The 24,535-nt window shown below is 45.1% G+C and overlaps 1 protein-coding gene across 7 annotated transcripts in view; it reads right to left on the reverse strand.

Moving 5' to 3' along the window:
- cux1b (cut-like homeobox 1b) overlaps nt 1-24,535 on the reverse strand; it is a 296,665-nt gene that overhangs the window by 56,276 nt on the left and 215,854 nt on the right. For 2 of the 7 annotated variants that reach the window (XM_060905888.1, XM_060905889.1), the window contains exons 15-20: nt 22,939-23,613; nt 20,721-20,801; nt 19,718-19,819; nt 19,150-19,634; nt 15,811-16,050; nt 14,354-14,513 (exon numbers count right to left, since the gene is read on the reverse strand). The exons of 2 other annotated variants lie outside the window; for them this stretch is intronic. In XM_060905888.1, coding sequence (XP_060761871.1) covers nt 14,354-14,513; nt 15,811-16,050; nt 19,150-19,634; nt 19,718-19,819; nt 20,721-20,801; nt 22,939-23,613 — 1,743 coding nt within the window. The remainder of the gene's footprint in view (nt 1-14,353; nt 14,514-15,810; nt 16,051-19,149; nt 19,635-19,717; nt 19,820-20,720; nt 20,802-22,938; nt 23,614-24,535) is intronic. 3 more of the 7 variants (XM_060905894.1, XM_060905890.1, XM_060905891.1) reach the window with 2 other exon arrangements.

Below are 24,535 nucleotides of genomic sequence, written 5' to 3' on the forward strand. Positions count from 1 at the left end.
TTCCGTAATTAATAAAAACATCTCAATGACTGGCAAATTTCTGTTCTATAAGAGGAATAAAACACTTTGGAATGTGTTGTTACTTTAAAATAATCAACTTCAGGGTTGTAACTGTTCTCGGATAGAGAGGGGGGCTATAATTTTAGGGGGAAATTGAAATTTAAAATTCGCAGTGCTAGGACAACGTTAAAAATGTTCAGTATCTCTATTTGTGGAGTAAAGCTATGGAACAGTTTGAATGTGGAGCTCATGAAATGTCCAACTATAAACCACTTCAAAAAAAGGTATAAGGAACAGATCTTTATGAGGTATAGGGAGGAGGAATTACAATAACATGCTATTGATAATACAAGTGTATATATGTGGGTATGGGTACATACGGATATATTATATAAAAAGTGAGTATTTGTGTCTATCTATCTATCTATCTATCTATCTATCTATCTATCTATCTATCTATCATGCATAATTGTATATAATATATAAGCACAATATGCATAATTATGATATGGGTGTCTGTGTACGTATGGATGTGTATAGTTATAGGTATGTGTATATGTATGTACTGTATACATGTATTGTATGTGTGTATATATGCATAGCATAAGTATTTGTATATATATATGATTTGATTTGGGCGATATTATACCATGTTGGTATGTCTTGGTATGCTGGTATGTTTTTTTTTTTTTTTTTTTGTTGATTTTGCTTTTTTTTTGTATATATAGTTTATTATGGTGGAAAGTGACGTTTGATTATCGGTGGTATAGAGGGTTAGGATTTGATAAGTTATTTACTTCTTCCTAATCCTTTCCGAACATTATTATGTTATTGCCTTGTGGCTACGCTATTCTGTTTATGACGATGTTTTGATGATTGCATTTTTTATTTTTTGTTTGTTTTTATATCTTCTTTACTGTTCGGAATAAAGCAAGCAATCAATCAGTCAAAACTGTAACCCGGCTTCACGTCAGGTGGGGCCACATCACATCACCCCGCCCCAGTCGTTTATTGTTTTCTATTACATACAACAGCACGACTTCAGCATGTTACTCCTCATGTTTTGCCTGAGCCCAATATTAAAGGAATACGTCAGCATTTTCCGACTTAACCTCAACCGAAAACATGTGCAATGTGTATGTGATTACGACAAACAAGAAACTGATGCCTTTCCCTATATTGAAGAACGGAAAACCTGTTTAGACTAAATTAACATGGAATGGGAGTCTGAGGGCAGTTGTTGAATTGTTGAACATTTTTATAAAGCACTGTTTAATCAGTGTTATTAAAGGTAAGGAAGTGATACCAACGTAGCTGTGTGGGTCTGACTGGATATGATCAATATGATAAACCTTCTGGAAAGTGTGAGCGAGTGTTTTTCTCGATTGATGTCGAGTTGTATACAAGAATACGGTCCTGTGAGAAAGTCTTAGGCACATGAAAAGAAATGCTGTCGAATAAAAATGGCTTAAAAATAATGAAATTAAATGGTTCAACATTAAAATAAATAAATAAATTTTAAAAATACTACAAACAGTAATCCCCCTCCTAGAACTGCCACCTATATGATCCTAGGAGCTATGTTGTCGGGGGCATTACGCCCCTGTTAGGGTCTCCCAAGGCCACGGGCGGAGATAGAGGGTGGGACGGGTGGGATTCGTCCCACCCAGATTTAAATTCACCTCGTTCGGTCCCCCCCACTTATAGGGAGGAAAAAACGTCTATGCTGTCTTTCTTTGCATAAGGCAAACCTCACGGAAAAATCAAAAGACTAATTACCATTCGGTTTATTGAGGTGCACAGCAGTACATACATAGTTGCAACAACTCACATAAAACAAAGACTGATATTCGGTTGGTTGAGCTGCGCAGACTGCACAGGTTGCGAGCTCGAGCTTGGTTGCTATGGTTACCCACAACAAGTTTGACAGGCATATCGGGGACAGCTCCTAGTTCAGGACCCCAACACGGCATGATGTTGCCAAACCGAAAAGGCAGAAAACAATTGCATCGTTTTTTCAAAAAACAACGACTGTAAGTAAACTGTGCCTTACTTTATCATATCACCTTGCAATTTTTTGATAGTCTGTTCAAAGTAATGTCGTAGTGAAAGTAAAATCGTATGGAGTAGAGATGCCTTTCTGGTAGCCTCCTTCTTTCGGTGGTAGCCTGTAGATACAGTGCTCAGAAGGCAGTTTTAATGTTTAATCTGGCGTTCCCTGCCATAATTTCAGCGAACATATTGTTTCATAAGGAAACTTTGCGAAGAGTTCTTGACTGACTGCCGCTCACGCAACACACAGGCATAGTTAGAAAGTCATGATGCACTGGTTTACACTTTATACACACACACGTAGCCCAGCAGACATCACAGGTGTGCTCTATTCCTACTCTTTATTTATTAGTAGGCCTAAGCTAACGGTTGCAGGGATGAAGCAGTGATGTTTTTTTGGTCTTAGCTGAGTAATGTCGCCGCCCTGAGGGCATCAGAGTATATTCCTTGCACAACACATGTTGGGGGTGGGGTTGGGGTTGGTTTGCTGGCAGCTTTGTCCCCCCTAGTTCAAAAATGTATCTGCACCCCTGCCCAAGGCAGACAGGTCCTAGGTGACAGGCCAGACTAAGAGCAGTTCACCAAAACCCCTTATGGATAACAATCTATCAAGGACTGTGCCGTCGCCCGGTATGGCGCAGCCAGGGCCCCACCCTGGAGCCAGGCCCGGGGTTGGGGCTCATATGCGAGCACTTGGTGGCCGGGCCTTTGCCCACAGGGCCCGGCCGGGCTCAGCCCGAAGCGGTGATGTGGGCCCGACCTCCTGTGGGTTCACCACCCACAGAGGTAGCCGTAGGGGGCTGGTGCAGTGTGGATTGGGCGGCCGTCGAAGGCAGGGGCCTTGACAACCTGATCCCCAGACACAGCGGCTAGCTGTTGGGACATGGAATGTCACTTTGCTGGGGGGAAAAGAGCCTGAGCTTGTGCGGGAGGTTGAGAGGTACCAGCTAGAGATAGTCGGGCTCACCTCCACACACAGCTTGGGCTCCGGAACCCAGCTCCTCGAGAGGGGCTGGACTCCCCACTTCTCTGGAGTCGCCCATGGTGAACGGCAGCAGGCTGGTGTGGGCTTGCTTATAGCTCCCCAGCTCAGCCGCCATGTGTTGGAGTTTACCCCAGTGAATGAGAGGGTCGCCTCTCTGCGCCTTAGGATCGGGGAGAGGGCTCTTGCTGTTGTTTGTGCTAGAGCCCTGCACTCCCGCGGGAGTCCCGCGGGACCCGACGCAAAGCAGTGCGGCGCGGGACAAATTTTGAAAGCTCATTGAGGGCGCGGGCGGGAGGGGGAGTGTACAATGCGGGCGGGAGAGGTGATAAGCTGCAGTCCCGCTAACTAAAAACGTGTTTAAAATAAAATTTATAAATTATTAATTTATGTCTATCAGACATAATTTGTGCTGGATATTTTATTTGGCATTAATAAAAACATTTTAAGATGCCTAAATTTGCGGATGTGGTCTAATCTCGCGTACGTTTCCGATTCCTTTCCGCTCTTCCGTGTTTGAGATCTCCGATCATGGCAGAAGAGCAGAGCTCCTCTAGTGAAGCTCACAGTGCTTCAGAAGTAAGTGCTGCTTTAAAAAGAGGTACATTTACCGTTAAAAAGTCGAGTATTAGTCCTAAGTATTAAAAAGTATTAAAAAGTATTTTAAAAAGTATTCAAAAGTATTAACTAGTATTAAAAAGGACTGTATCGCACAGATTGTTCAATTTAAAGCTAGAAATAGACAGTGTATAATCTGAGGAGCTGGTTGTGGTTGCGCAGCACTTCATATGAGAGGAGAATGAAATCGCGGTTGGAATCATAACGCCACAGATTCGGAAGTGCGAGTGCACAAAGCAAGAGCTGTCAATCAAAGCGAGAGCTGTCAATCATGAGCGCATGCGGCGCTCAACTTGGAATGTGTCAGCAGAATGTGAGTCTAAACAATAAACTTACAATAAATGAAGGATCGGTCTGTGGAGAGCTCAGCTAAGCTCAGCATGTTTAATTCCCCAAGTCAATGACAAGAACTTTCATGAGAAATAACGCGAACGTCTGCATCATACGGGATTTGCGGGCGGGAGTGGGACAAAATATGGCAGGCGCGGGCAGGAGCGGGACTGAAAATCATAATTCTTTGCGGGAGCGGGCGGGCGCGGGACTGAAAATTCTGTCCCGCGCAGACCTCTAGTTTGTGCCTACGGGCCGAATAGTAGTATAGAGTATCCAGCCTTCTTGGAGTCCCTGGGAGAGGTACTGAGAGGTGCTCAGACTGGGGACTCCATTGTTCTACTGGGGGACTTCAACGCTCACGTGGGCAACGACAGTGACACCTGGAGGGGCGTGATTGGGAGGAACGGCCTCCCCAATCTGAACCCGAGTGGTGTTTTGTTATTGGACTTCTGTGCTAGTCACGGTTTGTCCATAACGAACACCATGTTCGAGCATAGGGGTGTCCATAAGTGCACGTGGCACCAGGACACCTTAGGTTGGAGGTCGATGATCAACTTTGTTGTCGTTTCATTGGATCTCCGGCCCTATGTCTTGGACACTTGGGTGAAGAGAGGGGCTGAGCTGTCAACTGATCACCACCTGGTGGTGAGTTGGATCCGCTGGCGGAGGAGGAAGCCGGACAGACCTGGCAGGCCCAAACGTATGGTGAGGGTCTGCTGGGAACGTCTGGCCGAGCACTCTGTCGGGGAGGTCTTTAACTCCCACCTCCGGGAGAGCTTCTCCCAGCTTCCGATGGAGGCGGGGGGCATTGAGTCTGAGTGGAACATGTTCTCTGCCTCCATTGTTGACGCGGCTGTTCAGAGCTGTGGCCGCAAGGTCTCCGGTGCCTGTCGTGGCGGCAATCCCCGAACCCGGTGGTGGACACCGGAAGTAAGGGATGCCGTCAAGCTGAAGAAGGAGTCCTATCGGGCCATGTTGGCCTCCGGGACTCCTGAGGCAGCTGATGGGTATCAGCAGGCCAGACGTGCTGCAGCTCAGGCAGTTGTGGAGGCAAAAACTCAGAACTGGGAGGAGTTCGGTGAGGCCATGGAGGAGGACTATCGGTTGGCCTCGAAGAAATTCTGGCAAACCGTCCGGTGCCTCAGGAGGGGGAAGCAGTACTCTGCCAACACTGTTTACAGTGCGGGTGGGGAGCTGTTGACCTCGACTGGGGACATTGTTGGGCGGTGGAAGGAATACTTCAAGGATCTCCTCAATCCCACTGTCACGTCTTCCATTGAGGAAGCGGAGGCTGATGACTCAGAGGTGGACTCGTCCATTACTCAAGCCGAAGTCACTGAGGTGGTTAGCAAGCTCCTCGGTGGCAAGGCACCGGGGGTGGATGAGATCCGCTCTGAGTATCTCAAGTCTCTGGATGCTGTGGGACTGTCTTGGCTGACACGCCTCTGCAACATTGTGTGGCGGTCGGGGACAGTGCCTCTGGAGTGGCAGACTGGGGTGGTGGTCCCTCTTTTTAAGAAAGGGGACTGGAGAGTGTGCTTCAATTATAGGGGAATCACACTTCTCAGCCTCCCAGGGAAGGCTTACTCCAGGGTACTGGAGAGGAGAATTCGGCCAATAGTCGAACCTCGGATCCAGGAGGAACAATGCGGTTTTCGTCCTGGTCGCGGAACACTGGACCAGCTCTATACCCTTCATAGGGTGCTCGAGGGTTCATGGGAGTTTGCCCAACCAGTCCAAATGTGCTTTGTGGATTTGGAGAAGGCATTCGACCGTGTCCCTCGTGGTATTCTGTGGGGGGTGCTTCGGGAGTATGGGGTTCGGGGCTCTTTGCTAAGGGCTGTCCGGTCCCTGCACGAACGGAGCAGGAGTCTGGTTCGAATTGCCAGCAGTAAGTCAGACCTGTTCCCAGTGCATGTTGGACTCTGGCAGGGCTGCCCTTTGTCACCGGTTCTGTTCATAATCTTTATGGACAGAATTTCTAGGTGCAGCCAGGGGCCGGAAGGAATCCTGTTTGGGAACCACAGGATTTCATCTCTGCTTTTCACAGATGATGATGTCCTTTTGGCTTCTTCAAACCAGGACCTTCAGCATGCACTGGGGCGGTTTGCAGTCGAGTGTGAAGCGGCTGGGATGAGAATCAGCACCTCCAAGTCAGAGGCCATGGTTCTCGACCGGAAAAGGGTGGCTTGCCCTCTCCAGGTGGAGAAGTCCTGCCTCAAGTGGAGGAGTTTAAGTATCTCGGGATCTTGTTCACGAGTGAGGGAAGGATAGAGCGTGAGATTGACAGGCGGATCGGTGCGGCCTCCGCAATGATGCAGTCGCTTTACCAGTCCGTCGTGGTGAAGAAGGAGCTGAGCCAAAAGGCGAAGCTCTCGATTTACCGGTCGATCTACGTTCCGACTCTCACCTATGGTCATGAGCTTTGGGTATTGACCGAAAGAACAAGATCGCGGATACAAGCGGCCGAAATGAGTTTCCTTCACAGGGTGGCTGGGCGCTCCCTTAGAGATGGGGTGAGAAGCACAGTCACTCGGGAGGAGCTCGGAGTAGAGCCGCTGCTCCTCCACATCGAGAGGAATCAGCTGAGGTGGCTCGGGCATCCCTTTCGGATGCCTCCTGGACGCCTCCCTGGGGAGGTGTTCCAGGCATGTCCCCCCGGGAGGAGGCCCCAGGGAAGACCCAGGACACGCTGGAGGGACTATGTCTCTCGGCTGGCCTGGGAACGCCTCGGTGTTCTTCCAGAGGAGCTGGCCGAGGTGTCTGGGGAAAGGGAAGTTTGGGCTTCCATGCTCAGACTGCTGCCTCCACGACCCGGCCCTGGATAAGCAGAAGACGACGAGATGAGATAAACAGTAATCAGTAAGCCATAATAAATGAAACAAAGTCAATATTTGGTGTGAGACAACCCTTTGCTTTAAAAAAAAAAAAGTAAAAAAATAGTCGTCTCAGGTCCAACGAGTGCAGTTTTATAAGGAAATGAGCTGTAGGTTTTACTGAGCATCTTCCAGAACCAGCCACAGTTTTTCTGGACACTTTGACTGTCACACTCGCTTCTTCATTTTGCACCAAAACCCAGCAGCCTTCATTATGTTTTCTTTTTCAACCTGAAAAGTGCTCTCTTATGTAATAATGCTGCTCAGATAGAAACATTTTTTTTCCTGTAACATTTAATTTTGTGCTGGAAAAACATGAACGTTTGGAACTCGAAAATGTTTTTGTACCAACTCGATAATGTAGAAGTCATAAAACAGAAATCTATAACAAAGTTTGGATGGAAAAAAAGGGTGCATAAGACATTTGCACAGTCCTGTGTATATATATTTAACAGTTATTCCACAAAATTGAGTCATATGAGCTGATAGCTGACAAGGCATGCAGCTATAAGCCATGTATGACGAGACTAAGTGGAATAACTGTTTTATTCTATCCACATTCACTGGATTTTAAGAAACGGAGCCTTTTTATTTTTAGCAAATTTGATAAATAAAAACTTTATACAAAAAGTCCGACAAAATCATTTTCGTCAAGGCGGACTTCTTGAAAACCTATCGATGGCTGCACGAATTGACTTGTGTTGTTTTTTGTAGAAAGTGCCGTCTTGCTGTCGTGCCGAGGTATAGAATAGCTTTAGTCGTTTATTTAATTCTTCCTTGGACATTTCAGTTCTGTAATTTTCAAACTTCTTTGAGCTTTTGAACCAGTGTTAAAAAAATAAAAAATTTCAACAAATTTTAATGCTTAAAAATGAAGAATGCAAACAAACCAGTGAAATGACGAGCAGTTTGTGAAAAAATACTATAATAATAATTCTTGAAAAATAAAAAAAAGATACATTCTTACCATCAAATACTTTCATTCCATACTTTGTTGCTTTTTTTTTTTATTTTTGGGGGTTTTGTTTTTGAGTATTGTTTTTGAGTACTGTTTTTATTTCGTCCTCAGTTGGTTCAGCAACACACTCTGCCATTTTGTTTTTCTCTACTCACGGTATATGAGCTGATATCCTAGTAGTAGAGTAGCCAATCAGAGCGCGCAATTGCTCACATCCAGTGAATGTGGATAGAATAAATACATTTATTCAGCATCTGCTGAATAAAATCAGAAAGCTGTTCATGCATAAATTGCTTATAATGGTAGCCTCAGGGCTACCATTATAAGCAAGTTATGCATGAACAGCTTTCTGATTTTTTTTTTCTCACTTTAAGAAACTGGTAGTGGAAGTCTCCTTTAATATGCATCATTTTTAATGCCTCTGCTTTTTTCCATTCTCTTCTCTTTCTACTCTATCTGTGATCACAATTCAGTAAAGAGCTGGTTGGAGGGATAGAGCTATCTAAAAGCCTGGACATGAAGACAAGTCCTCTCGCTCCTCATCTATCCAGCGTGGACTGCGATTGGCTGATCATTTGCATGTAAATGAACAACTGGAGAATGTTGGGCTGAGGGCTTTTGGTAATTACTGTGCATCAGTGTTACCATGGGAGTAATTGATTAGGGCAGTGCTACAGAACCTCTCTGGGGTCATTCTGCTCATCTTCCCCTTCGTTTCTCTGATAGCTCTTTGTACATTAGCCCAACCCCCTATTCCCCACCAAAAACACACCAGGAGTGGTGTAGCCCAGGGTGAAACCTACTTCATTTAACCCGTCTCGGTCAGTGTTTCCGTCACACTTACAATTTTTTTTATTTTCTTCTAAATTTCACGTGAGCGTGTTCGGGGTGGGACGATATACCGGTATCATAGGAGCGGAGATGCTGATACTGGTAATAATCATAGCAAGCAAACACAAATCAAGTTATATTTGACAAACACAAGATTTTTTGATCTGTGTGTATATATATAAAATGTAGAATAGAAAAATTCCACTGCGACACCCAACTTTTGAACATTATTAAAAATTTTATCTCGACAAACGTTTCGGCCTTCTTCAGTGTCATTAAAAAATACATAGTGCTATGGGCGTGGTCTTATATATACAAAATTGTGAATTCTATACACTTCAAAATAAAAGACAAAAATAAACTATTAATTACAAAATTTAATAATTAAATATTATTAAAAAGAATGCGATTTTTAGATTTATATTCTTTTCGCTTATTTAACCCATAAGGCGCTAAAGTAAACAATTGAGACATCCAGTATGCTTCCCTATTTAGAAGCACGTTGTCTAAACTATCTTCAGCAGCGTTAACTATTGTTTTTATACAAATTAATTCAAAATCATTCAAATTATAGGGAGACTGATTAAAATGTTTGGCTACTTCGCATGTTTTTTTGTTGTTTCTCATCTCATCTCATCATCTCTAGCCGCTTTATCCTGTTCTACAGGGTCGCAGGCAAGCTGGAGCCTATCCCAGCTGACTACGGGCGAAAGGCGGGGTACACCCTGGACAAGTCACCAGGTCATCACAGGGCTGACACATAGACACAGACAACCATTCACACTCACATTCACACCTACGGTCAATTTAGAGTCACCAGTTAACCTAACCTGCACGTCTTTGGACTGTGGGGGAAACCTGGAGGAAACCTGGAGGAAACCCACGCGGACACGGGGAGAACATGCAAACTCTGCACAGAAAGGCCCTCGCCGGCCACGGGGTTCGAACCTGGACCTTCTTGCTGTGAGGCGACAGCGCTAACCACTACACCACTGTGCCGTTCAATATTGTTAAGTTACCACCCTGTTCTTAACTTTTTGTAAAATCTATCATTGTTCCGTCTAATGTGTATGTATTATAATAATAATAGTTTAATATAATAATAATAATAATAATAATAATAATAGTTTCTCATACTGGATTTATGATTACGAAAACGTACTTTAAACTCTGTAGTACAAGTAGTAGTACAAGATCCAACATATTGGAGATTAAATTTACGGCAAGTTGCTAAATATATTGTATTGCAAGACGTACAAGAAAGATGTTGGCGAATTTTGTATTTCCTTACGGTTACGGAGCTGACAAAAAAAATTGGACTCTGCGAAAAAGTTATTACATAAATCGCATTTTTTGCTACACCTAAAGCAACCTTGTTCACTCCCTTGATTATTGACTTCCGTATCACCACGCTTGAGTTTAGAAGGCGCCAGAATATCCTTAAGATTTTTAGGCCTTCTAAAAGCCGAAATAATACTACCCTCCGTAAATACCTCTTGCATGAAAGCAGAGGAATGCAAAAAGCTGAGATTATTCCGCAAAATCTTACCGATATCCGGAAGGTTGGGGTTAAAGTCAACAACCAAGGGCGTAACCTTACGCTCAGGCTTAATTGCCCTAGGCTTAAGTAACTCACTCCTAGGGAGAGAAGCTACTTGACCAAATTTACCAGAGACCAGGTTAGGGTCATAGCCTTGATCTACTAAATATTTCTTGTATTCCGAATTTCTGCGGTTAAGAAAGCCCTCATTAGAACAGTTGCGTTTGAGACGCAACGCAACGCTATAGGGGATGGTGCACTTGCAATGCTCAGGGTGACAACTAGTGGGGGGAAAATAGAGGTGACTGTCGGTAGGTTTCGAATAGACATCTGTCTGAACGAAACCATCAACTAGGTGCAGGGTCAGGTCTAATACATTGAGCTTTTGCTCAGAAAAAAAAACAATTCGAATTTGATGGTAGGGTACAACCCGTTAATGTATTCTGTAAATTCATGTAATTTATCCTGACCGTGCACTCAGATGTCGACTATGTCATCTCTGTAGTGCAGCCAAAGCAAGGGTTTGATCACATAACCATTTTTAGCTAGGTTATCGATCTCACCCATAGCTATATCCGCATAGCTGCAGGTGTTCTTGGGGCCCATAGCACCCGTGGTATCCTCTGGATCCTTTTGGACAGACTGGTTGTTGGCTGACAGAGACTTTTTACTCTGCTTTATATATATATATATATATATATATATATATATATATATATATATATATACACACACACACATACACACACACACACACATTATTTATATATATATATATATATATATACACACACACACACACACACATTATTTATATATATATATATATACACACACACACACACATATATATATATATATATATATATATATATATATATATATATATATGGTGAATAAAGGGGCACCCAGGAAGTACAACTCACTCTCCATGCCAGAGGCACTCGAAACTGCCAAAAAGCGACTAACAGCTCTGGCCACCCGGTTGAAGAGATACACCAAGGAGGGAGAGGCCAGGAGAATAAACAAGCTGTTCTCCACTGAACCAGCCAAGGTGTACTCTCAGTGGCAGGGGAACAACAACCGGTCAGACCCACCAAGAGCTGAGGTGGAAAAATACTGGAAAGACATATGGGAAAGAAAGGCATCACACAACACTGATGCCCAATGGTTAGTGGACCTAAGAGCTGACCACAGCAACCTCCCAGAACAAGAACCAGTAACCATCTCAATGGCAGACGTCCAAGAAAGAGTGTCAAAGATGAAGAGCTGGACAGCACCAGGCCCCGATATGATCCATACGTACTGGCTGAAGAAGCTAACTGCACTCCATGAACGCCTAGCAGCACAGATGAACCAGCTGCTGAGGGATGGAACCCACCCAGAATGGCTAACCCAAGGCAGGACAGTCCTAATCATGAAGGACCCCCAGAAGGGACCCATCCCATCCAACTACCGGCCAATTACCTGTCTCTGCACAACATGGAAGGCCCTGTCAGGCATCATTGCGGCAAAAATGAGTAAGCATGTGGCTCAATACATGAGCGAGGCACAGAAAGGAATTGGCAGTAACACCAGAGGAGCCAAACACCAGCTACTGGTCGATAGAACAGTTGCCCAAGACTGTAAGAAGAGACAGACCAACCTGTGCACTGCCTGGATTGACTACAAGAAAGCCTACGACTCAATGCCACACACATGGATACTGGAATGTCTGGAACTGTATAAGATCAACAGGAACCTAAGGACCTTCATCCAGAACTCAATGGAAATGTGGAAGACAACCCTAGAGGCCAACTCAAAACCCATTGCCCAAGTCAACATCAAGTGCGGCATATACCAAGGAGATGCGCTATCACCACTGCTGTTCTGCATAGGCCTGAACCCCCTCAGTCAGATCATCACGAAGAGCGGCTACGGATACCGATTCCGTAGTGGGGCAACAATCAGCCACCTGCTCTACATGGATGACATCAAGCTGTATGCCAGGAACGAGCGAGAAATAGACTCGCTGATCCACACCACCCGGATCTACAGCGATGACATAGGGATGTCATTCGGATTGGACAAATGTGGCCGGATGGTCTCAAAGAGAGGCAAGATGATCCGGACTGAGGGGATTGACCTACCAGAGGGCAACATAGGTGATATCCAAGACAGCTACAAGTACCTTGGCATCCCACAGGCTAATGGAAACCATGAAGAGGCCACAAGGAAGTCAACCACAGCCAAACACCTCCAGAGAGTAAGGCAGGTCCTGAAAAGTCAGCTGAATGGTAAGAACAAGGTCCAAGCCATCAACATGTACGCACTACCAGTCATCAGATACCCCGCTGGTATCATAAACTGGCCAAAGGAGGAGATAGAAGCCACAGATATCAAGACTAGAAAGCTCCTCACCATGCATGGAGGGTTCCACCCCAAGTCCAGCACCCTGAGACTATACACTAAGTGGAAACAGGGAGGCCGAGGGCTAGTGAGCATCAAGACCACGGTCCAGGATGAAACATCGAAAATCCGAGAATACATCAGAAAGATGGCCCCAAAGGATGAACTGCTAAGTGAATGTCTCAGGCAGCAGAACCCTGATGAGAGCGCAGAGGAGGAGGAGGAACAGGTAACCTGGAGAGACAAACCCCTACATGGCATGTACCACCGTCAGATAGAGGAAGTGGCTGATATCAAGAAATCCTACCAGTGGCTGGATAATGCAGGACTGACAGACAGCACAGAGGCACTAATCATGGCAGCACAAGAACAGGCCATAAGCACAAGAGCCATAGAGGCCAGGATCTACCAGAGTAGATCAGACCCAAGATGCAGACTGTGCAAAGAAGCCCCTGAAACAGTCCAGCACATAGTAGCAGGGTGTAAGATGCTAGCTGGATCAGCGTACATGGAGAGGCACAACCAAGTGGCTGGGATAGTATACAGGAACATCTGCAACCAGTATGGAATAGAAGTACCCAAGTCCCAATGGGCCATACCACAGAAGGTGGCTGAGAACAACAGGGCCAAGGTTCTGCGGGACTTCAGCTTCCAGACTGACAAACAGATCCTGGCTAACCAACCGGACATAGTGGTGGTGGACAAAGAGCAGAAGAGGGTGGTGGTGATAGATGTGGCGATCCCAGCTGACGCCAACATCAGGAAGAAGGAACATGAGAAACTTGAGAAGTATCAAGGGTTGAAAGAGCAGCTGGAACGGATGTGGAAGGTCAAGGGTTGCATGGTCCCCGTGGTAGTGGGGGCACTTGGGGCAGTAACCCCCAAACTGGGAGAGTGGCTCCAGCAAATCCCAGGAACAACATCTGAAGCCTCAGTCCAGAACAGCGCACTCCTAGGAACAACGAAGATACTGCGCAGAACCCTCAAACTCCCAGGCCTCTGGTAGAGGACCCGAGCTTGAGGATGACATGGATACCACCCCCCCGCCGGGGGTGAGAAGGAGATTTTTTTATATATATCTCAAATGTGTGCGTGTGTGTAGCTATGGGACTGTGTGCACACATGTAAAGTGCCAAAGGAAATGGTGTATGTAATAAGGACTGAACTATTGTGTGACAAATGAGAAAGATTTATGAAAACACCAGGACGGAGGAGTGAAAGGAGAAACGCATTTGTGTGAGTGTGACAGAAAACCAATTTGAGCATCCAGACAGAGTGTGAAGCAGACTCCCCTGAGACAGAGTGCGCCGTGACGGACGATGACCTCTTGGCCTTCAGTATATTGAAACGTGTGTTTGGATTTGTAGCGTGCGAGTAAGACGGATGAAGCTAATATAGGCCTGGGTGTGGTCAATAAACAAAACATTTCGGGTTTTCGGCCTCCATTTTCAAATCACCAGTTTTCTCAGTATGCAGGACAATTTAAAGGTGCAGTATGTAAATCTGTGTGTGGAAAAAAAATGCAAATTTTTATATGGCATGTTTTTGGGAAGTGAAACAAACCCACACAGATACTGGAAGAATATGAGAAAGAGGACAGACAGCAACCCAAGCTCATGACTGAATCATGGATGCTGGAGCTGTGGCTGTGAGGCGCAGCGTCAGATATTACTCAGTCGTTACATCAATTCAAATAAGCACTGAAGTCAAAATCAACAAAGTCAAACCCTGGGCATTAAACAAATAGGCCAGCAATTAGCTGGTGTGGGATTTACCTTGCGTCTGTCCAGGCTGATTCACAGAGTTCTGTCCCAACTCGCCGTTGAGCCACAGCTGCATCCGGATGAAGGGCTCACGACCTTTCTGAGTCAGCTTGCTCCATGGTTTGGGACGAGACAGCATGTCACTGACACTCCCCTGAGACAGTCCTAGTACCTGAATCAGACACAAATGAGAAAAGACATTACTGCACTGTTACTGTTAAACACGGGCGTCCTATTTACAAAAAAAAAAAATCCTTACAATTGCTTGTCAGTGAGTGACCATGCGTTCAGGTTAGATCAGGAGTGAACAGTTAGTAACATGCAGATCACCAAATGGAAAAATCCGAGAGAAAAGCACAGCATCCGAGCTTAGCCCAGGTTTAAGGATTAATACACATCCAGTATAAAGGACAAATTAAAAAACAAAATCATAGAAGTGTGTCAGAGACTCTCAGCCTGCTACGCCTCTCAAGCAGAGCTAAACATGATGGTGCAAGGTAAAGAGAAAACGAAAAAAAAAATCAAATCAACTCTCCATATCCGGATGATCCACCACCAGTTTACAGGTTAGCTTGTGCTTGCTAGTCTGCTCAAACTGTTAAAACAGGAAAGCATCGTTTTGATAAAAGGTGATGAGCATGATACCTATGCAAGATTTACCCAAGATCATCCCCTCTACTTTACATAAAAAAGAGGGAGAAATTCTGGCAAAATCCATGTAGATACTGAAAAGCATCACTTCTTCATACTTAGTGTTTGCGCAATCGAGCATTTCAGTTCTCAAACGGAGAGGACTTGCTCCTGAGACTTTCCTCCGATACAAATTCAATAAGACAAAGGCCAATTTTAACACACAAACTCTGTGAAAACAAGGACCTAAGCCTAAACTCATGGCATTATTACATTACGCAGCCCATAGGAAAGTAATTAGGTTTGCAGCGTGACATAATTGAATCCAGTTCAAAGTGGACTGCAGTGTGGCTGGATGAGGGAAGGCAGAGCTGCTGAATCTAATGGACGAGGACAGGAGCCCGAGACGAAGCCGACTCATGTGGGTCTCTGTGGATGACGAAGCCACATGTGAAAGGAAGCAACATGTTTTAGCATCCCTCAAAAAAAAAAAGGCTACTTTCGTTGATACAAAGTCGCCGTCTGAGGAACGCTTCATTTGTAGAAAGCCTGATGGAATGCTAACATCCCAGCAAAACAGACTGCAAAAATTTCTCCGGGAAATACATCGTCGGGACTGGGATTAAACCGAGATTCTGCTCTGAAAACCACGGGTCAGATTTAATTTAGTGGCGATTGTAGACGGATTTCACTGATCTACAGTAGTGGAGCAGATTTTACAGGCAATGTGAGTAGGAAGAGGGAGTTAGTGGGTGCTAAGATGGTAAGTGGGGATAAGAAAGTTCGGGATGCAGAGACAGTGAGGAGACAGATAGAGAGGGAGACAGGGGCACGCAGACCTTCTCTCCAAACAAGCGCTGGCATACGCCACTCTTGGCTAGCTTCTCTTTGACCAGCTGGGTGAGCTCCACCGTGTCCAGCTCGCGGCATGAGAACAGCTGGCACTGCTCGGGTGCCAACGGGGGCACGGGCGCTCTGGCTGGCCTTGGCACGCGGGTGCCGCTGAGCTCTGGATAGGTGGAGCCGGCGTGGTGCCACTCGCTCCAGTACTGAGGGGCATCAAGCAGCCGGGGGGGCGTCTGGCACAGAGACACACAAAGAGGGGAGGGGCCAGCAGTCAGTGGGTACTGTCCAGAACAGGGTAGGAGACTGCCATCATGGGAAAGGAACGTCAGCCGAGGCCATTTTGCTGGCTACACAGTGGACAATACTACTCAACGTTACTGTTAACCTTTTTTTTTGGGGGGGAACTAAATTGGATACATCAGGATGTGTTTTTCAATGCTAGATTTTATTCATCATTAGCAAGTTTGCCATCGTTATCTGGAGTGCTCACATATTCTAAACCAATCCCACTCCCAGTAACGACATCTCAGTTTTCAATTTCACACTACTGCATTTAAAATTACGACACAAAAAACTACCTGCGCCATTGTGCAGAACTGTTTTCCTCAAAAGGATCATTGGCAGGCATTGTGTTTGAGACTCAGCTTCCACATCGCCGCTCCGTGCATGTGACATTTACTCAGTCTCTTCCTATCTCGTCATTAAGGGCCTTTTCGTACTCACGTCTGTACTAGAACCACTTTAGCCTTGTTTTGGGGAGGATGTTATCATAGCAGAGAAATTCCTTCCAAATCTTGATCAATTTGGCTCTCGGACAAAAATAACTGCATGTTTCCAATAGTTTAAATTACTTGTACATGAATGAATGAATGCCAGCCTCACTACACACATACATATATACATATTTTATATATCAAGGTGTTTCTCTTCTATATGGATCACAAAATTCCTTTCCCTGCTACTGTAAAAGATGAAACTTTAACCAGCCATGCTATTTGATGCCCAGACCCCTCGACTCTGGATCAGAGTTCACTTAACCCTCTGAGGTCTGAGGGTATTTTCTGGCACTCTAATGATTTTGACATGCTCTAATTTTGTTGTCAATTTCAACAAATCTATTTAAAAAGTATTTTCAAAGTCATGACTTTTTTGTATTCAGCACAAGTTCAGCTACAATAATATCTATGTACTATGTTATGTCATGATTGTGCTTTGAAAAAAGAAGAAAAAAGGAAAACAAAAACAAATGAAAATATTGTAAAAAGTAGTTTTAGAACAGTGTTGGAATGTGTGGAAAAAAAAAACATGACCTTACTCATTGTGACAAACCATTTTGGTCAAGTGAGGGGATTCTCTTCAGTCTTAGGAATGGATCAGGCACAAAAACTTAAATCTGCTCCACTGATTTGGAGAATTAACTGGCCATCAAAAATTTTATATCCTATCGTTTTGGGATAAAGGGTTGACAGTGGGAGGGGTATTCAAAAAGAAGAGTAAAAATTTCCATTCTATTCGATGAGAAGAGTGAAAACCCCTCCTACTGCCAACTCTTAATCCCATCAGGCCAAGTGATCAAAATGGTTCCGCACAATGTGTAATGTATTTCCCCCCCCCCAACATTCCAACACAATTCTAAAACTTGACAACAGCTTCATTTATCTGGTATTTGACTCTTTTCAGTGTCTTGAAATTAACTACTTTACTCAGTTCAGAGCCACAACCAACTCTGTTACTCAATTACTCTGTCATTTTGCTCCCACTCCAACTCCAAATTTCACTCTCTAAACTCAAAGTAGAGCAAAATTTACTATTCTTGAGGAAAATACTTTTAACTCTGGAAAAACTGCTGTCATTTTTCCTGTTTATGCACTACAGTGCACGCATATCAACCGATATGCTTCATATGCGTACAAGAAATATTTACACTTACTCGAGCTGACCTTCGGCTGGATCGAAGTGAAAAAAAAGGCACCGCTTATCATCAGTGTCGCGGTTCTCAAGATTGAATTGAATCGCTGTCCTGAATCATCCGAAGTGCACAAAATCCACGTACCATCGTTTCACCTCCAAATAGCCTAAACTATGGCTGACAGATTTTATCCTGTTTACAGTGGGCATTCCCACCGCAAAAGAGAAACCAATCGAAACCAAAAGAGTGAAAGCGATCACCATGTGGACAGTCTTTTATGAATGTGTAAGTGGGAGCTCAGCGCTCCGACTCTGGAGTGACTGAGGAAGGTGACAAGTTTTATGTTTCATCTAATTTAGGTAATTTAAAAACTATAATATTATTTGGCAGTGGGCATATAGGAAAGTGTAAAGTATAAAGTTTCTCTCAGTATGTTTATCATGCTTGTATGATTAAAAACTCAAAGATATTTATCTACATACATGACGTACTCATTCTAAACCTGCTGAGCTTCGCCAGAGAAGCTCTCGACTCCAAAAGGTTAAAGTAAACCCTAGACTGGTAAGTTTCAAGGAGACCAGAGATTGGTTCTCTGGACCGGACTGCTTCTGATACCTCAAGTACCAGTTCTGCCATGCAAAGGCAAACTGCAGTATCTGGATATTGTGTCGGTAGCAAAAGACGGTCCAATAACAAAGTGATGCTATTGGACCGTCTTTTGCCACAGACACAAGACGCAGATACTGCAGTTTGCCTTTGCATGGCAGAGTTGCCTCAGGTATGAGAAAACGTATGAACACACCCTCAATCTGTAGCAACAGAGCTACTTTCTCTGATTTTTTTTTTTTAAATGAGACTGTGGCTATATGGCAGTGTAGCTAACTGGCCTCTAGTAGTCCAGCATGTGAAAGGTTTGGTATAGAAGGATAAAATGGACCTTCAACATGTTCAAATGGTCCCAAAAAAACAACAACAAAAAAACAAGAATCGATACAGAAACAATAGGGCCTTGAACCTCCGGTGCTCAGGCCCTTTAAAAAAAAAAAAAAAGGCTCTCTGATAACCTGTGAACTCACACCCTTCTGATTCCCAGGACAGACACTTACCACTGAACTACTTAAAAAATATATATATTTCTATATGTTATCCAAAAATCTAAAGATAGCCGTAACACTCAAAGCCATTCCTTCTGTCCCTTTGCCATGCACAGGTAAGCAATGTCGGCTCTGGGCTACTAGATAGCCTTGTTACAGAAATTTTTAGTCATGCACAAGTATGACCAATGCAAGCTTTTACTTAGTCATGCACAAGTAGCTCATAATCATTGACGCGCTTCCAGTAGCCATGCAAATCGCTAAGAATTGCTCGCTTTCCTCCAAACCCAATCGCTACCTCCTGATCAAGTCCAAGAGTGTCCGCTCACCTCTTTGGAGTCCTCCATGCTGTGGTTCTCGTCAGGAAGGCCAGTTCCTCGGCGCTCTTGCTGCAAGTTGTTCCACCACTGCTCCCTCCACTGAACCCTGGAGGCTCCATCCTGGCCTGGAGATGCTGGCCGCTCCTTCTTAATGCTGCTGAAGTCAAGTAAAGGGGACGGAGAGGGCGAGGAGGGCGAGGAGGATGAAGAGGGAAGCAGTGGAGGAGGCTTCTTCAAGCCCAGCACCAGAGGGCTGTATGAGGTCAGGGGGGCGCCCAGTGGCGATGGCGCCAACACTTTAGGCGACAATGCCGAGAGATCGCACTGAGAGAGAGAGGAGGAGATGGACGACGAGGATGACGATGAAGAGGAGGAGGACAAGGAGGCCTGCTGGGCTTCCATCTCACGCCGTGCCTGCTCTAGGATGGAGCGAATGGCCTCATCTGAACCTCCTCCACCTCCACTTGATGAGGATGGAGGTAGGGACGCGTCAGCTGTTTGATGGGGAAACAAAGCACGTTAGGACAACATTTTGGATTTTTAATCGGTTTTGGGGGAATGGGAGATCACGACTTGCCTGCTTTCTGGACCTGCAGTTCACGCTTGGCTTGCTCCAGGATGGACTTGATGGCTTCGTCAGAGCCGCTTTCGGTTGTGCGGATACGGGTGGTGATGTTGCCTAGAAAAAGGAAGAGGACATGGAGGATAAGAGGAGAACAAAGAACAGAAAGATCACTCAGGGTAAACTAAATTATTTAAGTAGCAACAACAGAAACAGGATTACAATTGTGAACTTATGGAGAACATTTATATTAATTTTTTTTTAATGCTAACTGAGGAGCTGCTCCTTTTCTGGGATGTTTCAAAATGTAAGTGCATGTGATAACATCTGAAACGATGGAAGGCATGATCTAGAAGTCACAGCAGACTGTATGTAAAGTGGTACCCAGCCATGCTCAGAGTTCTTTAGAACACTGTTCCCCTTGTAAGCCATCTATCCAACAATATACATTTATCACAGTTTAAAAGCTTTCGCTGTGGCTTCAAATATTAGTTTTGGGACACCAGTGAAAAACCAAACGAGCAAACTGGTATGTTTATTTGACCGAGTAAGGTATTTCTGCAACACCCGCTTGTTAGAAAGGGCTATTTCACGCCACCCAGCCCTCACAAATGGGCCCTCATTAAAAGACCTAAATTATATATTGGGAATCTGGCCTGACGTCAATCAGGCAGCCGATGTGGTAAGCACTGTGCTGGAGGTGCCTGTGATCCATTTGCACACCACAGGAAAGAACTTACTGAAAAACCCACAGAGGATAAAATCCTGCATGTTTTGCTGGGCTATTCTTTAGGTAGAGATGCATTCGTGATTATCCTTAAGATTCCACGCCACCTAACATTAAACACCATGCAGTGAGTCAAGAGGACTTTTACTGAAAATCTAATCAGCATTAACTTATAAGGCCACAGCTATACCACTTCTCAGAGCGCAAAAGGTCAGGGAAGGTCACCAGAGGACCTGGGCCACACTTAACTATCTAATAAACTTGAAAAAAAAAAAGGACTAGGGGACACACCTGTCCGCGGGGCGCCTTCCGAGCCGGCTCTCCGCTTCGGGCCTTCCTGAAACATGCGGCTAAGGGCCTGGCCTGGGCTCTCTGTCAAAATAAACGACAGGAAAAAAAAATGGACGACAAGATGAAAGAAGGTACGTGTGGTTGAACGGAACGTTGAATGCTAGCACGGCCAGGAGGGTGGAGTGGAGAACGGGTTGGAAATGACTGACAATGGACGTGATTCAAGTTCCATACACACACACACACACACACAAAAAAAAATCTACTGAGGATGTTTGTGTCAGTTCAACGGTTGAGACTAATGCCCTTCAAGGCATACTTGACCACGAGGGACTTCAAATTACATGTTTGGGGTAATGTTATCTTCCAAATAGAATACTCTTAAAGGAAACACATTTCTAAATGCAAACATGAAAAAAATATGACTGTAAAAGCTCAGTTTATAGTTTAGACATCAGACTTTAAAGGAGTGGCCATCACAGTTTTTAAGAGTTCAAACCAAAAGTTAGCAAGACAATTGCTGGCCATTTCTGTCGTCAAGCGAATGCCCAGGTCAGACAGCAGAAAGACGCCTGCTGCAATCGCAGGTGGACGCAGGCGTCTTGCGTCAAATCCTTCGTTGTGGTCAGACATATTGCAAGACGCAGAGTTTTTAAGCGGTTATGACAGGATGCAACCAGTCGGAAGCAGACGCAGCTAGACGCAGGTTGAATCTGCACACAGAAAATCTTAAAAAATAAAATAAAGCCAGGTTGTTGTAAACTATTTGCAGGTGCAGTCTGCGTCTACCTGCGATGCATCGCAGCCATCTCTAAAGACTTGTCTTCCCCTGAATCAGCCTGTGTCTAGCTGCTTCAACCTGCAATTGGTCGCTCGAGTGTTGCACGATCACCTGCCTCTATGTGCATCAACCTGCTATTTGCAATGATTGTAAGCAAATCGCAGCTGAAATGTGAACAGATTGTGTCAACCTGCTTTTACTAAAGACCCTCTGCAACACTCTGCCATTATCTGCGTCGTCGTGCATCGATGCAAGACCAGGGTTTCGTCTACCTGCGATTTTGTTATCGCAGGTAAACGCAAGTAGTTGAAAACTAGCTGCAGCCTACCATCTAACCTGGGCATTAGTTACGTCACTCCAAGACCTTCTCCAATCAACTGCAACCCAACCCAGCCTCAGTTCCTGACTCAACCTGAAGCACCCAGAACCTTCAAGTATGAAAGCATTTTTGTCACTGGCCTGAGATCAGGGTGGGCACTTTAATTTTGATAAGCAAGAATCCTAGGTCAGTAAAGACTGGCTAAAGGTGGCGTGGAACGAAACTCTCCATCCAGAACTTCCTGTCATCTTCCCTCATGGTCAATACTATTGATCAGTAAAAGGTTCTGGTATCAATTAATGCGTGGTGAGGACAGGCGGCGGAGCCTGAAGGACGACTGGAAACTTGGTCATGTGGAAATGAGTTGTGATGGAAAAGATGTGAAGGATCTAAACTGACAGTTGAATCGATTTGCACAGGAGGAGAAACCAGTTCATCATGGTCTATCGGTACACATAATTGTCTACAATTCAAAGCAGCAATTGTTTGTTAATTAAGTGTATTCAGAACGTTAACTGGAAACGCCAGACTTAATACCCGGGCAATAACGTACTATCGTGTCAGATCTCTGCAATCTCAGATCATGATATCAACACAGCATGGCATGGCATGCCTGGCGCCAATTCGGACTCATCAAATAATGAAAGCTGGCCTGCTGAATAATGACTTACGGGTATTGAAGAGGACATGCTTCACGTTTTACTGCGTTTGTGCAGCTCAAATTGATCATTAGCACCATGCTTATGAAGTTTTGTCAGTCATCTAGGTTAGGATCGGATTGGTGGGATGGTTTTCCCACAGGCAGCCACTGTAGGTATTGGATTCATGGATAACCAGATACGGGTTACTCTTACAGAATGGTGAGGAAAGGGTTAAATCACTGCAGTTGAAGGAAGAATGTGATAATGAACGGGTGTGTGTGTGTGTGTGTGTGTGTGTGTGTGTGTGTGTGTGTGTGTGATGCCCCTCCCATAGTGACATAACTACCCACCTTCCTGTCAAACATCATTTACAAAAGGCACCACTTTTGTGACCTCGATGACTGATAAGGCATGATGCTAATAACAGACTAGAGCTACAGAGGAAAAAAAGTTTAATTTAGGAGAGATCTCACTCACCTCTTTGCCTGCCCTGGATGCTGCGTAGTGCCAAGATGTTCTGCTCGTCAGACAGGAACTGTTTCATCTTATGGAAGGGCTCCTTGCCACGGATGGTGAGCTTGCTCCAGGGTTTGGGGCGTGCCAGGATTTCGCTGACAGACCCCTGCGACAGGCCGAGCACGTAGTGCCCGAAGACTCGCTGCCCGATGTTGTGCTTGATCAGCTGCTCTTTGACCTGGCGTGCAATCTCCGCCGTGTCCATGTCCTCGCCTTCGGAAGCGCTGCCTGCACCCTCGGAGCGGCTGGGTGACGGCGCTGTGCCGTTTGTATCAGGGCTGGCGCAGGGCTGACGTGGCGGAGCGGGCGCCAGTGCCAGGGGCGTGTAGTGGGTGTGGCCGAAGTCCTGCAACGCTTTGGAGTAGAAGGTGTGCATGAGCTGGCGCTGCAGCAGTGAGCCCAGTGCCACCTTGCCCGCCAGGGGGAAAGCGGTACCATAGAGGTCCAGTGCCGGTGAGTAAGTATGTCCGCCATTAGCGCTGCTAGCTGTGGAGGACTCTGCGGGTGGGCCAGCAGAGTTTGGGCCTGCTCCTGAGCGACCCAGGAGTGGAGAAGGGGCGGGAGGGGGTGGGGCCAAGTTGGCAGAGGTGGGAACGTGTGGCGCGGTCTCTTCTTTCACTTTCTGGCTGGCTGACCCTACAAGAAAGGGCAAACACAATGCATTATGGGGGAGTTAACAAAAAAGGGGTCTGACAAAAGACAAAGTGTTCTTTTTTTCCTTTTTTTTTGGTATTCATTTACTGTACAAAAGAGAAAAGATTATAAATCTGTATTAATGGCTTTTTTTTTTTTTTGCCAAGCCCCCCAGACAAACCGCCCATGCATTTGTAGTTTGCACCTTTCTTGTAAGCAACAGCATGGTAGGACAAAGACTTCTGACAATAATGGCCGCCATGCAAAGTGACACTGCCATCCAGATCCGCTGCCATCAGTGACGAGAGGCAGAATAAGTGCATAAAAAAAAAAATAAACCCAATAAATCCAGTCTTTGGCTCAGGCTGTTGAGCAGCACGACTCTGGTGGCCAACTCGGACTTTATGATTGTCCATTCCTGTTCCTGTTCCTCCTACATGGCTGAAGGGATTCAAGCTCATTACCACAAAAACAGTCTCTGCCGATGAAGTCTTCGGGACTCTTTCAGTTCTCACAGTGATTATATTTTGTGTATATAAAAACTAATCAAGCAAGCCACTTTACTGTTGTTAAGTGCACACTATAAAACTTTTTTTTCAGGAATCACGAGGAAAAACCTGAACATCAGCAAAACTGCACAGTTTTAATAAAGGTTATATGTTAAAAATGGTGAATATTCATTCGATGACCTCATGTGAACAAATTAAATATTCAAACGCCACTGCAGGGCGAATGGAAACTGCACACGGGTACACTTTAGAGCTTAACACAGGTAGACGTTTCTCTGAGGTGAATAGTTCGAGGGGAAAATTTAAGAGCTTAAAAAGCACAAAGCAGTTTTTTCATGGATCTCGCGTCATGCTCCACATTCGAGTACGATGAGGTACAGCAGAAAACAAAGACTCGATCTACCTGAATGCAAAAG

Source organism: Neoarius graeffei, chromosome 23 (assembly GCF_027579695.1).
Source record: "Neoarius graeffei isolate fNeoGra1 chromosome 23, fNeoGra1.pri, whole genome shotgun sequence".
NCBI classification, from domain to species: Eukaryota; Metazoa; Chordata; class Actinopteri; order Siluriformes; family Ariidae; genus Neoarius; species Neoarius graeffei.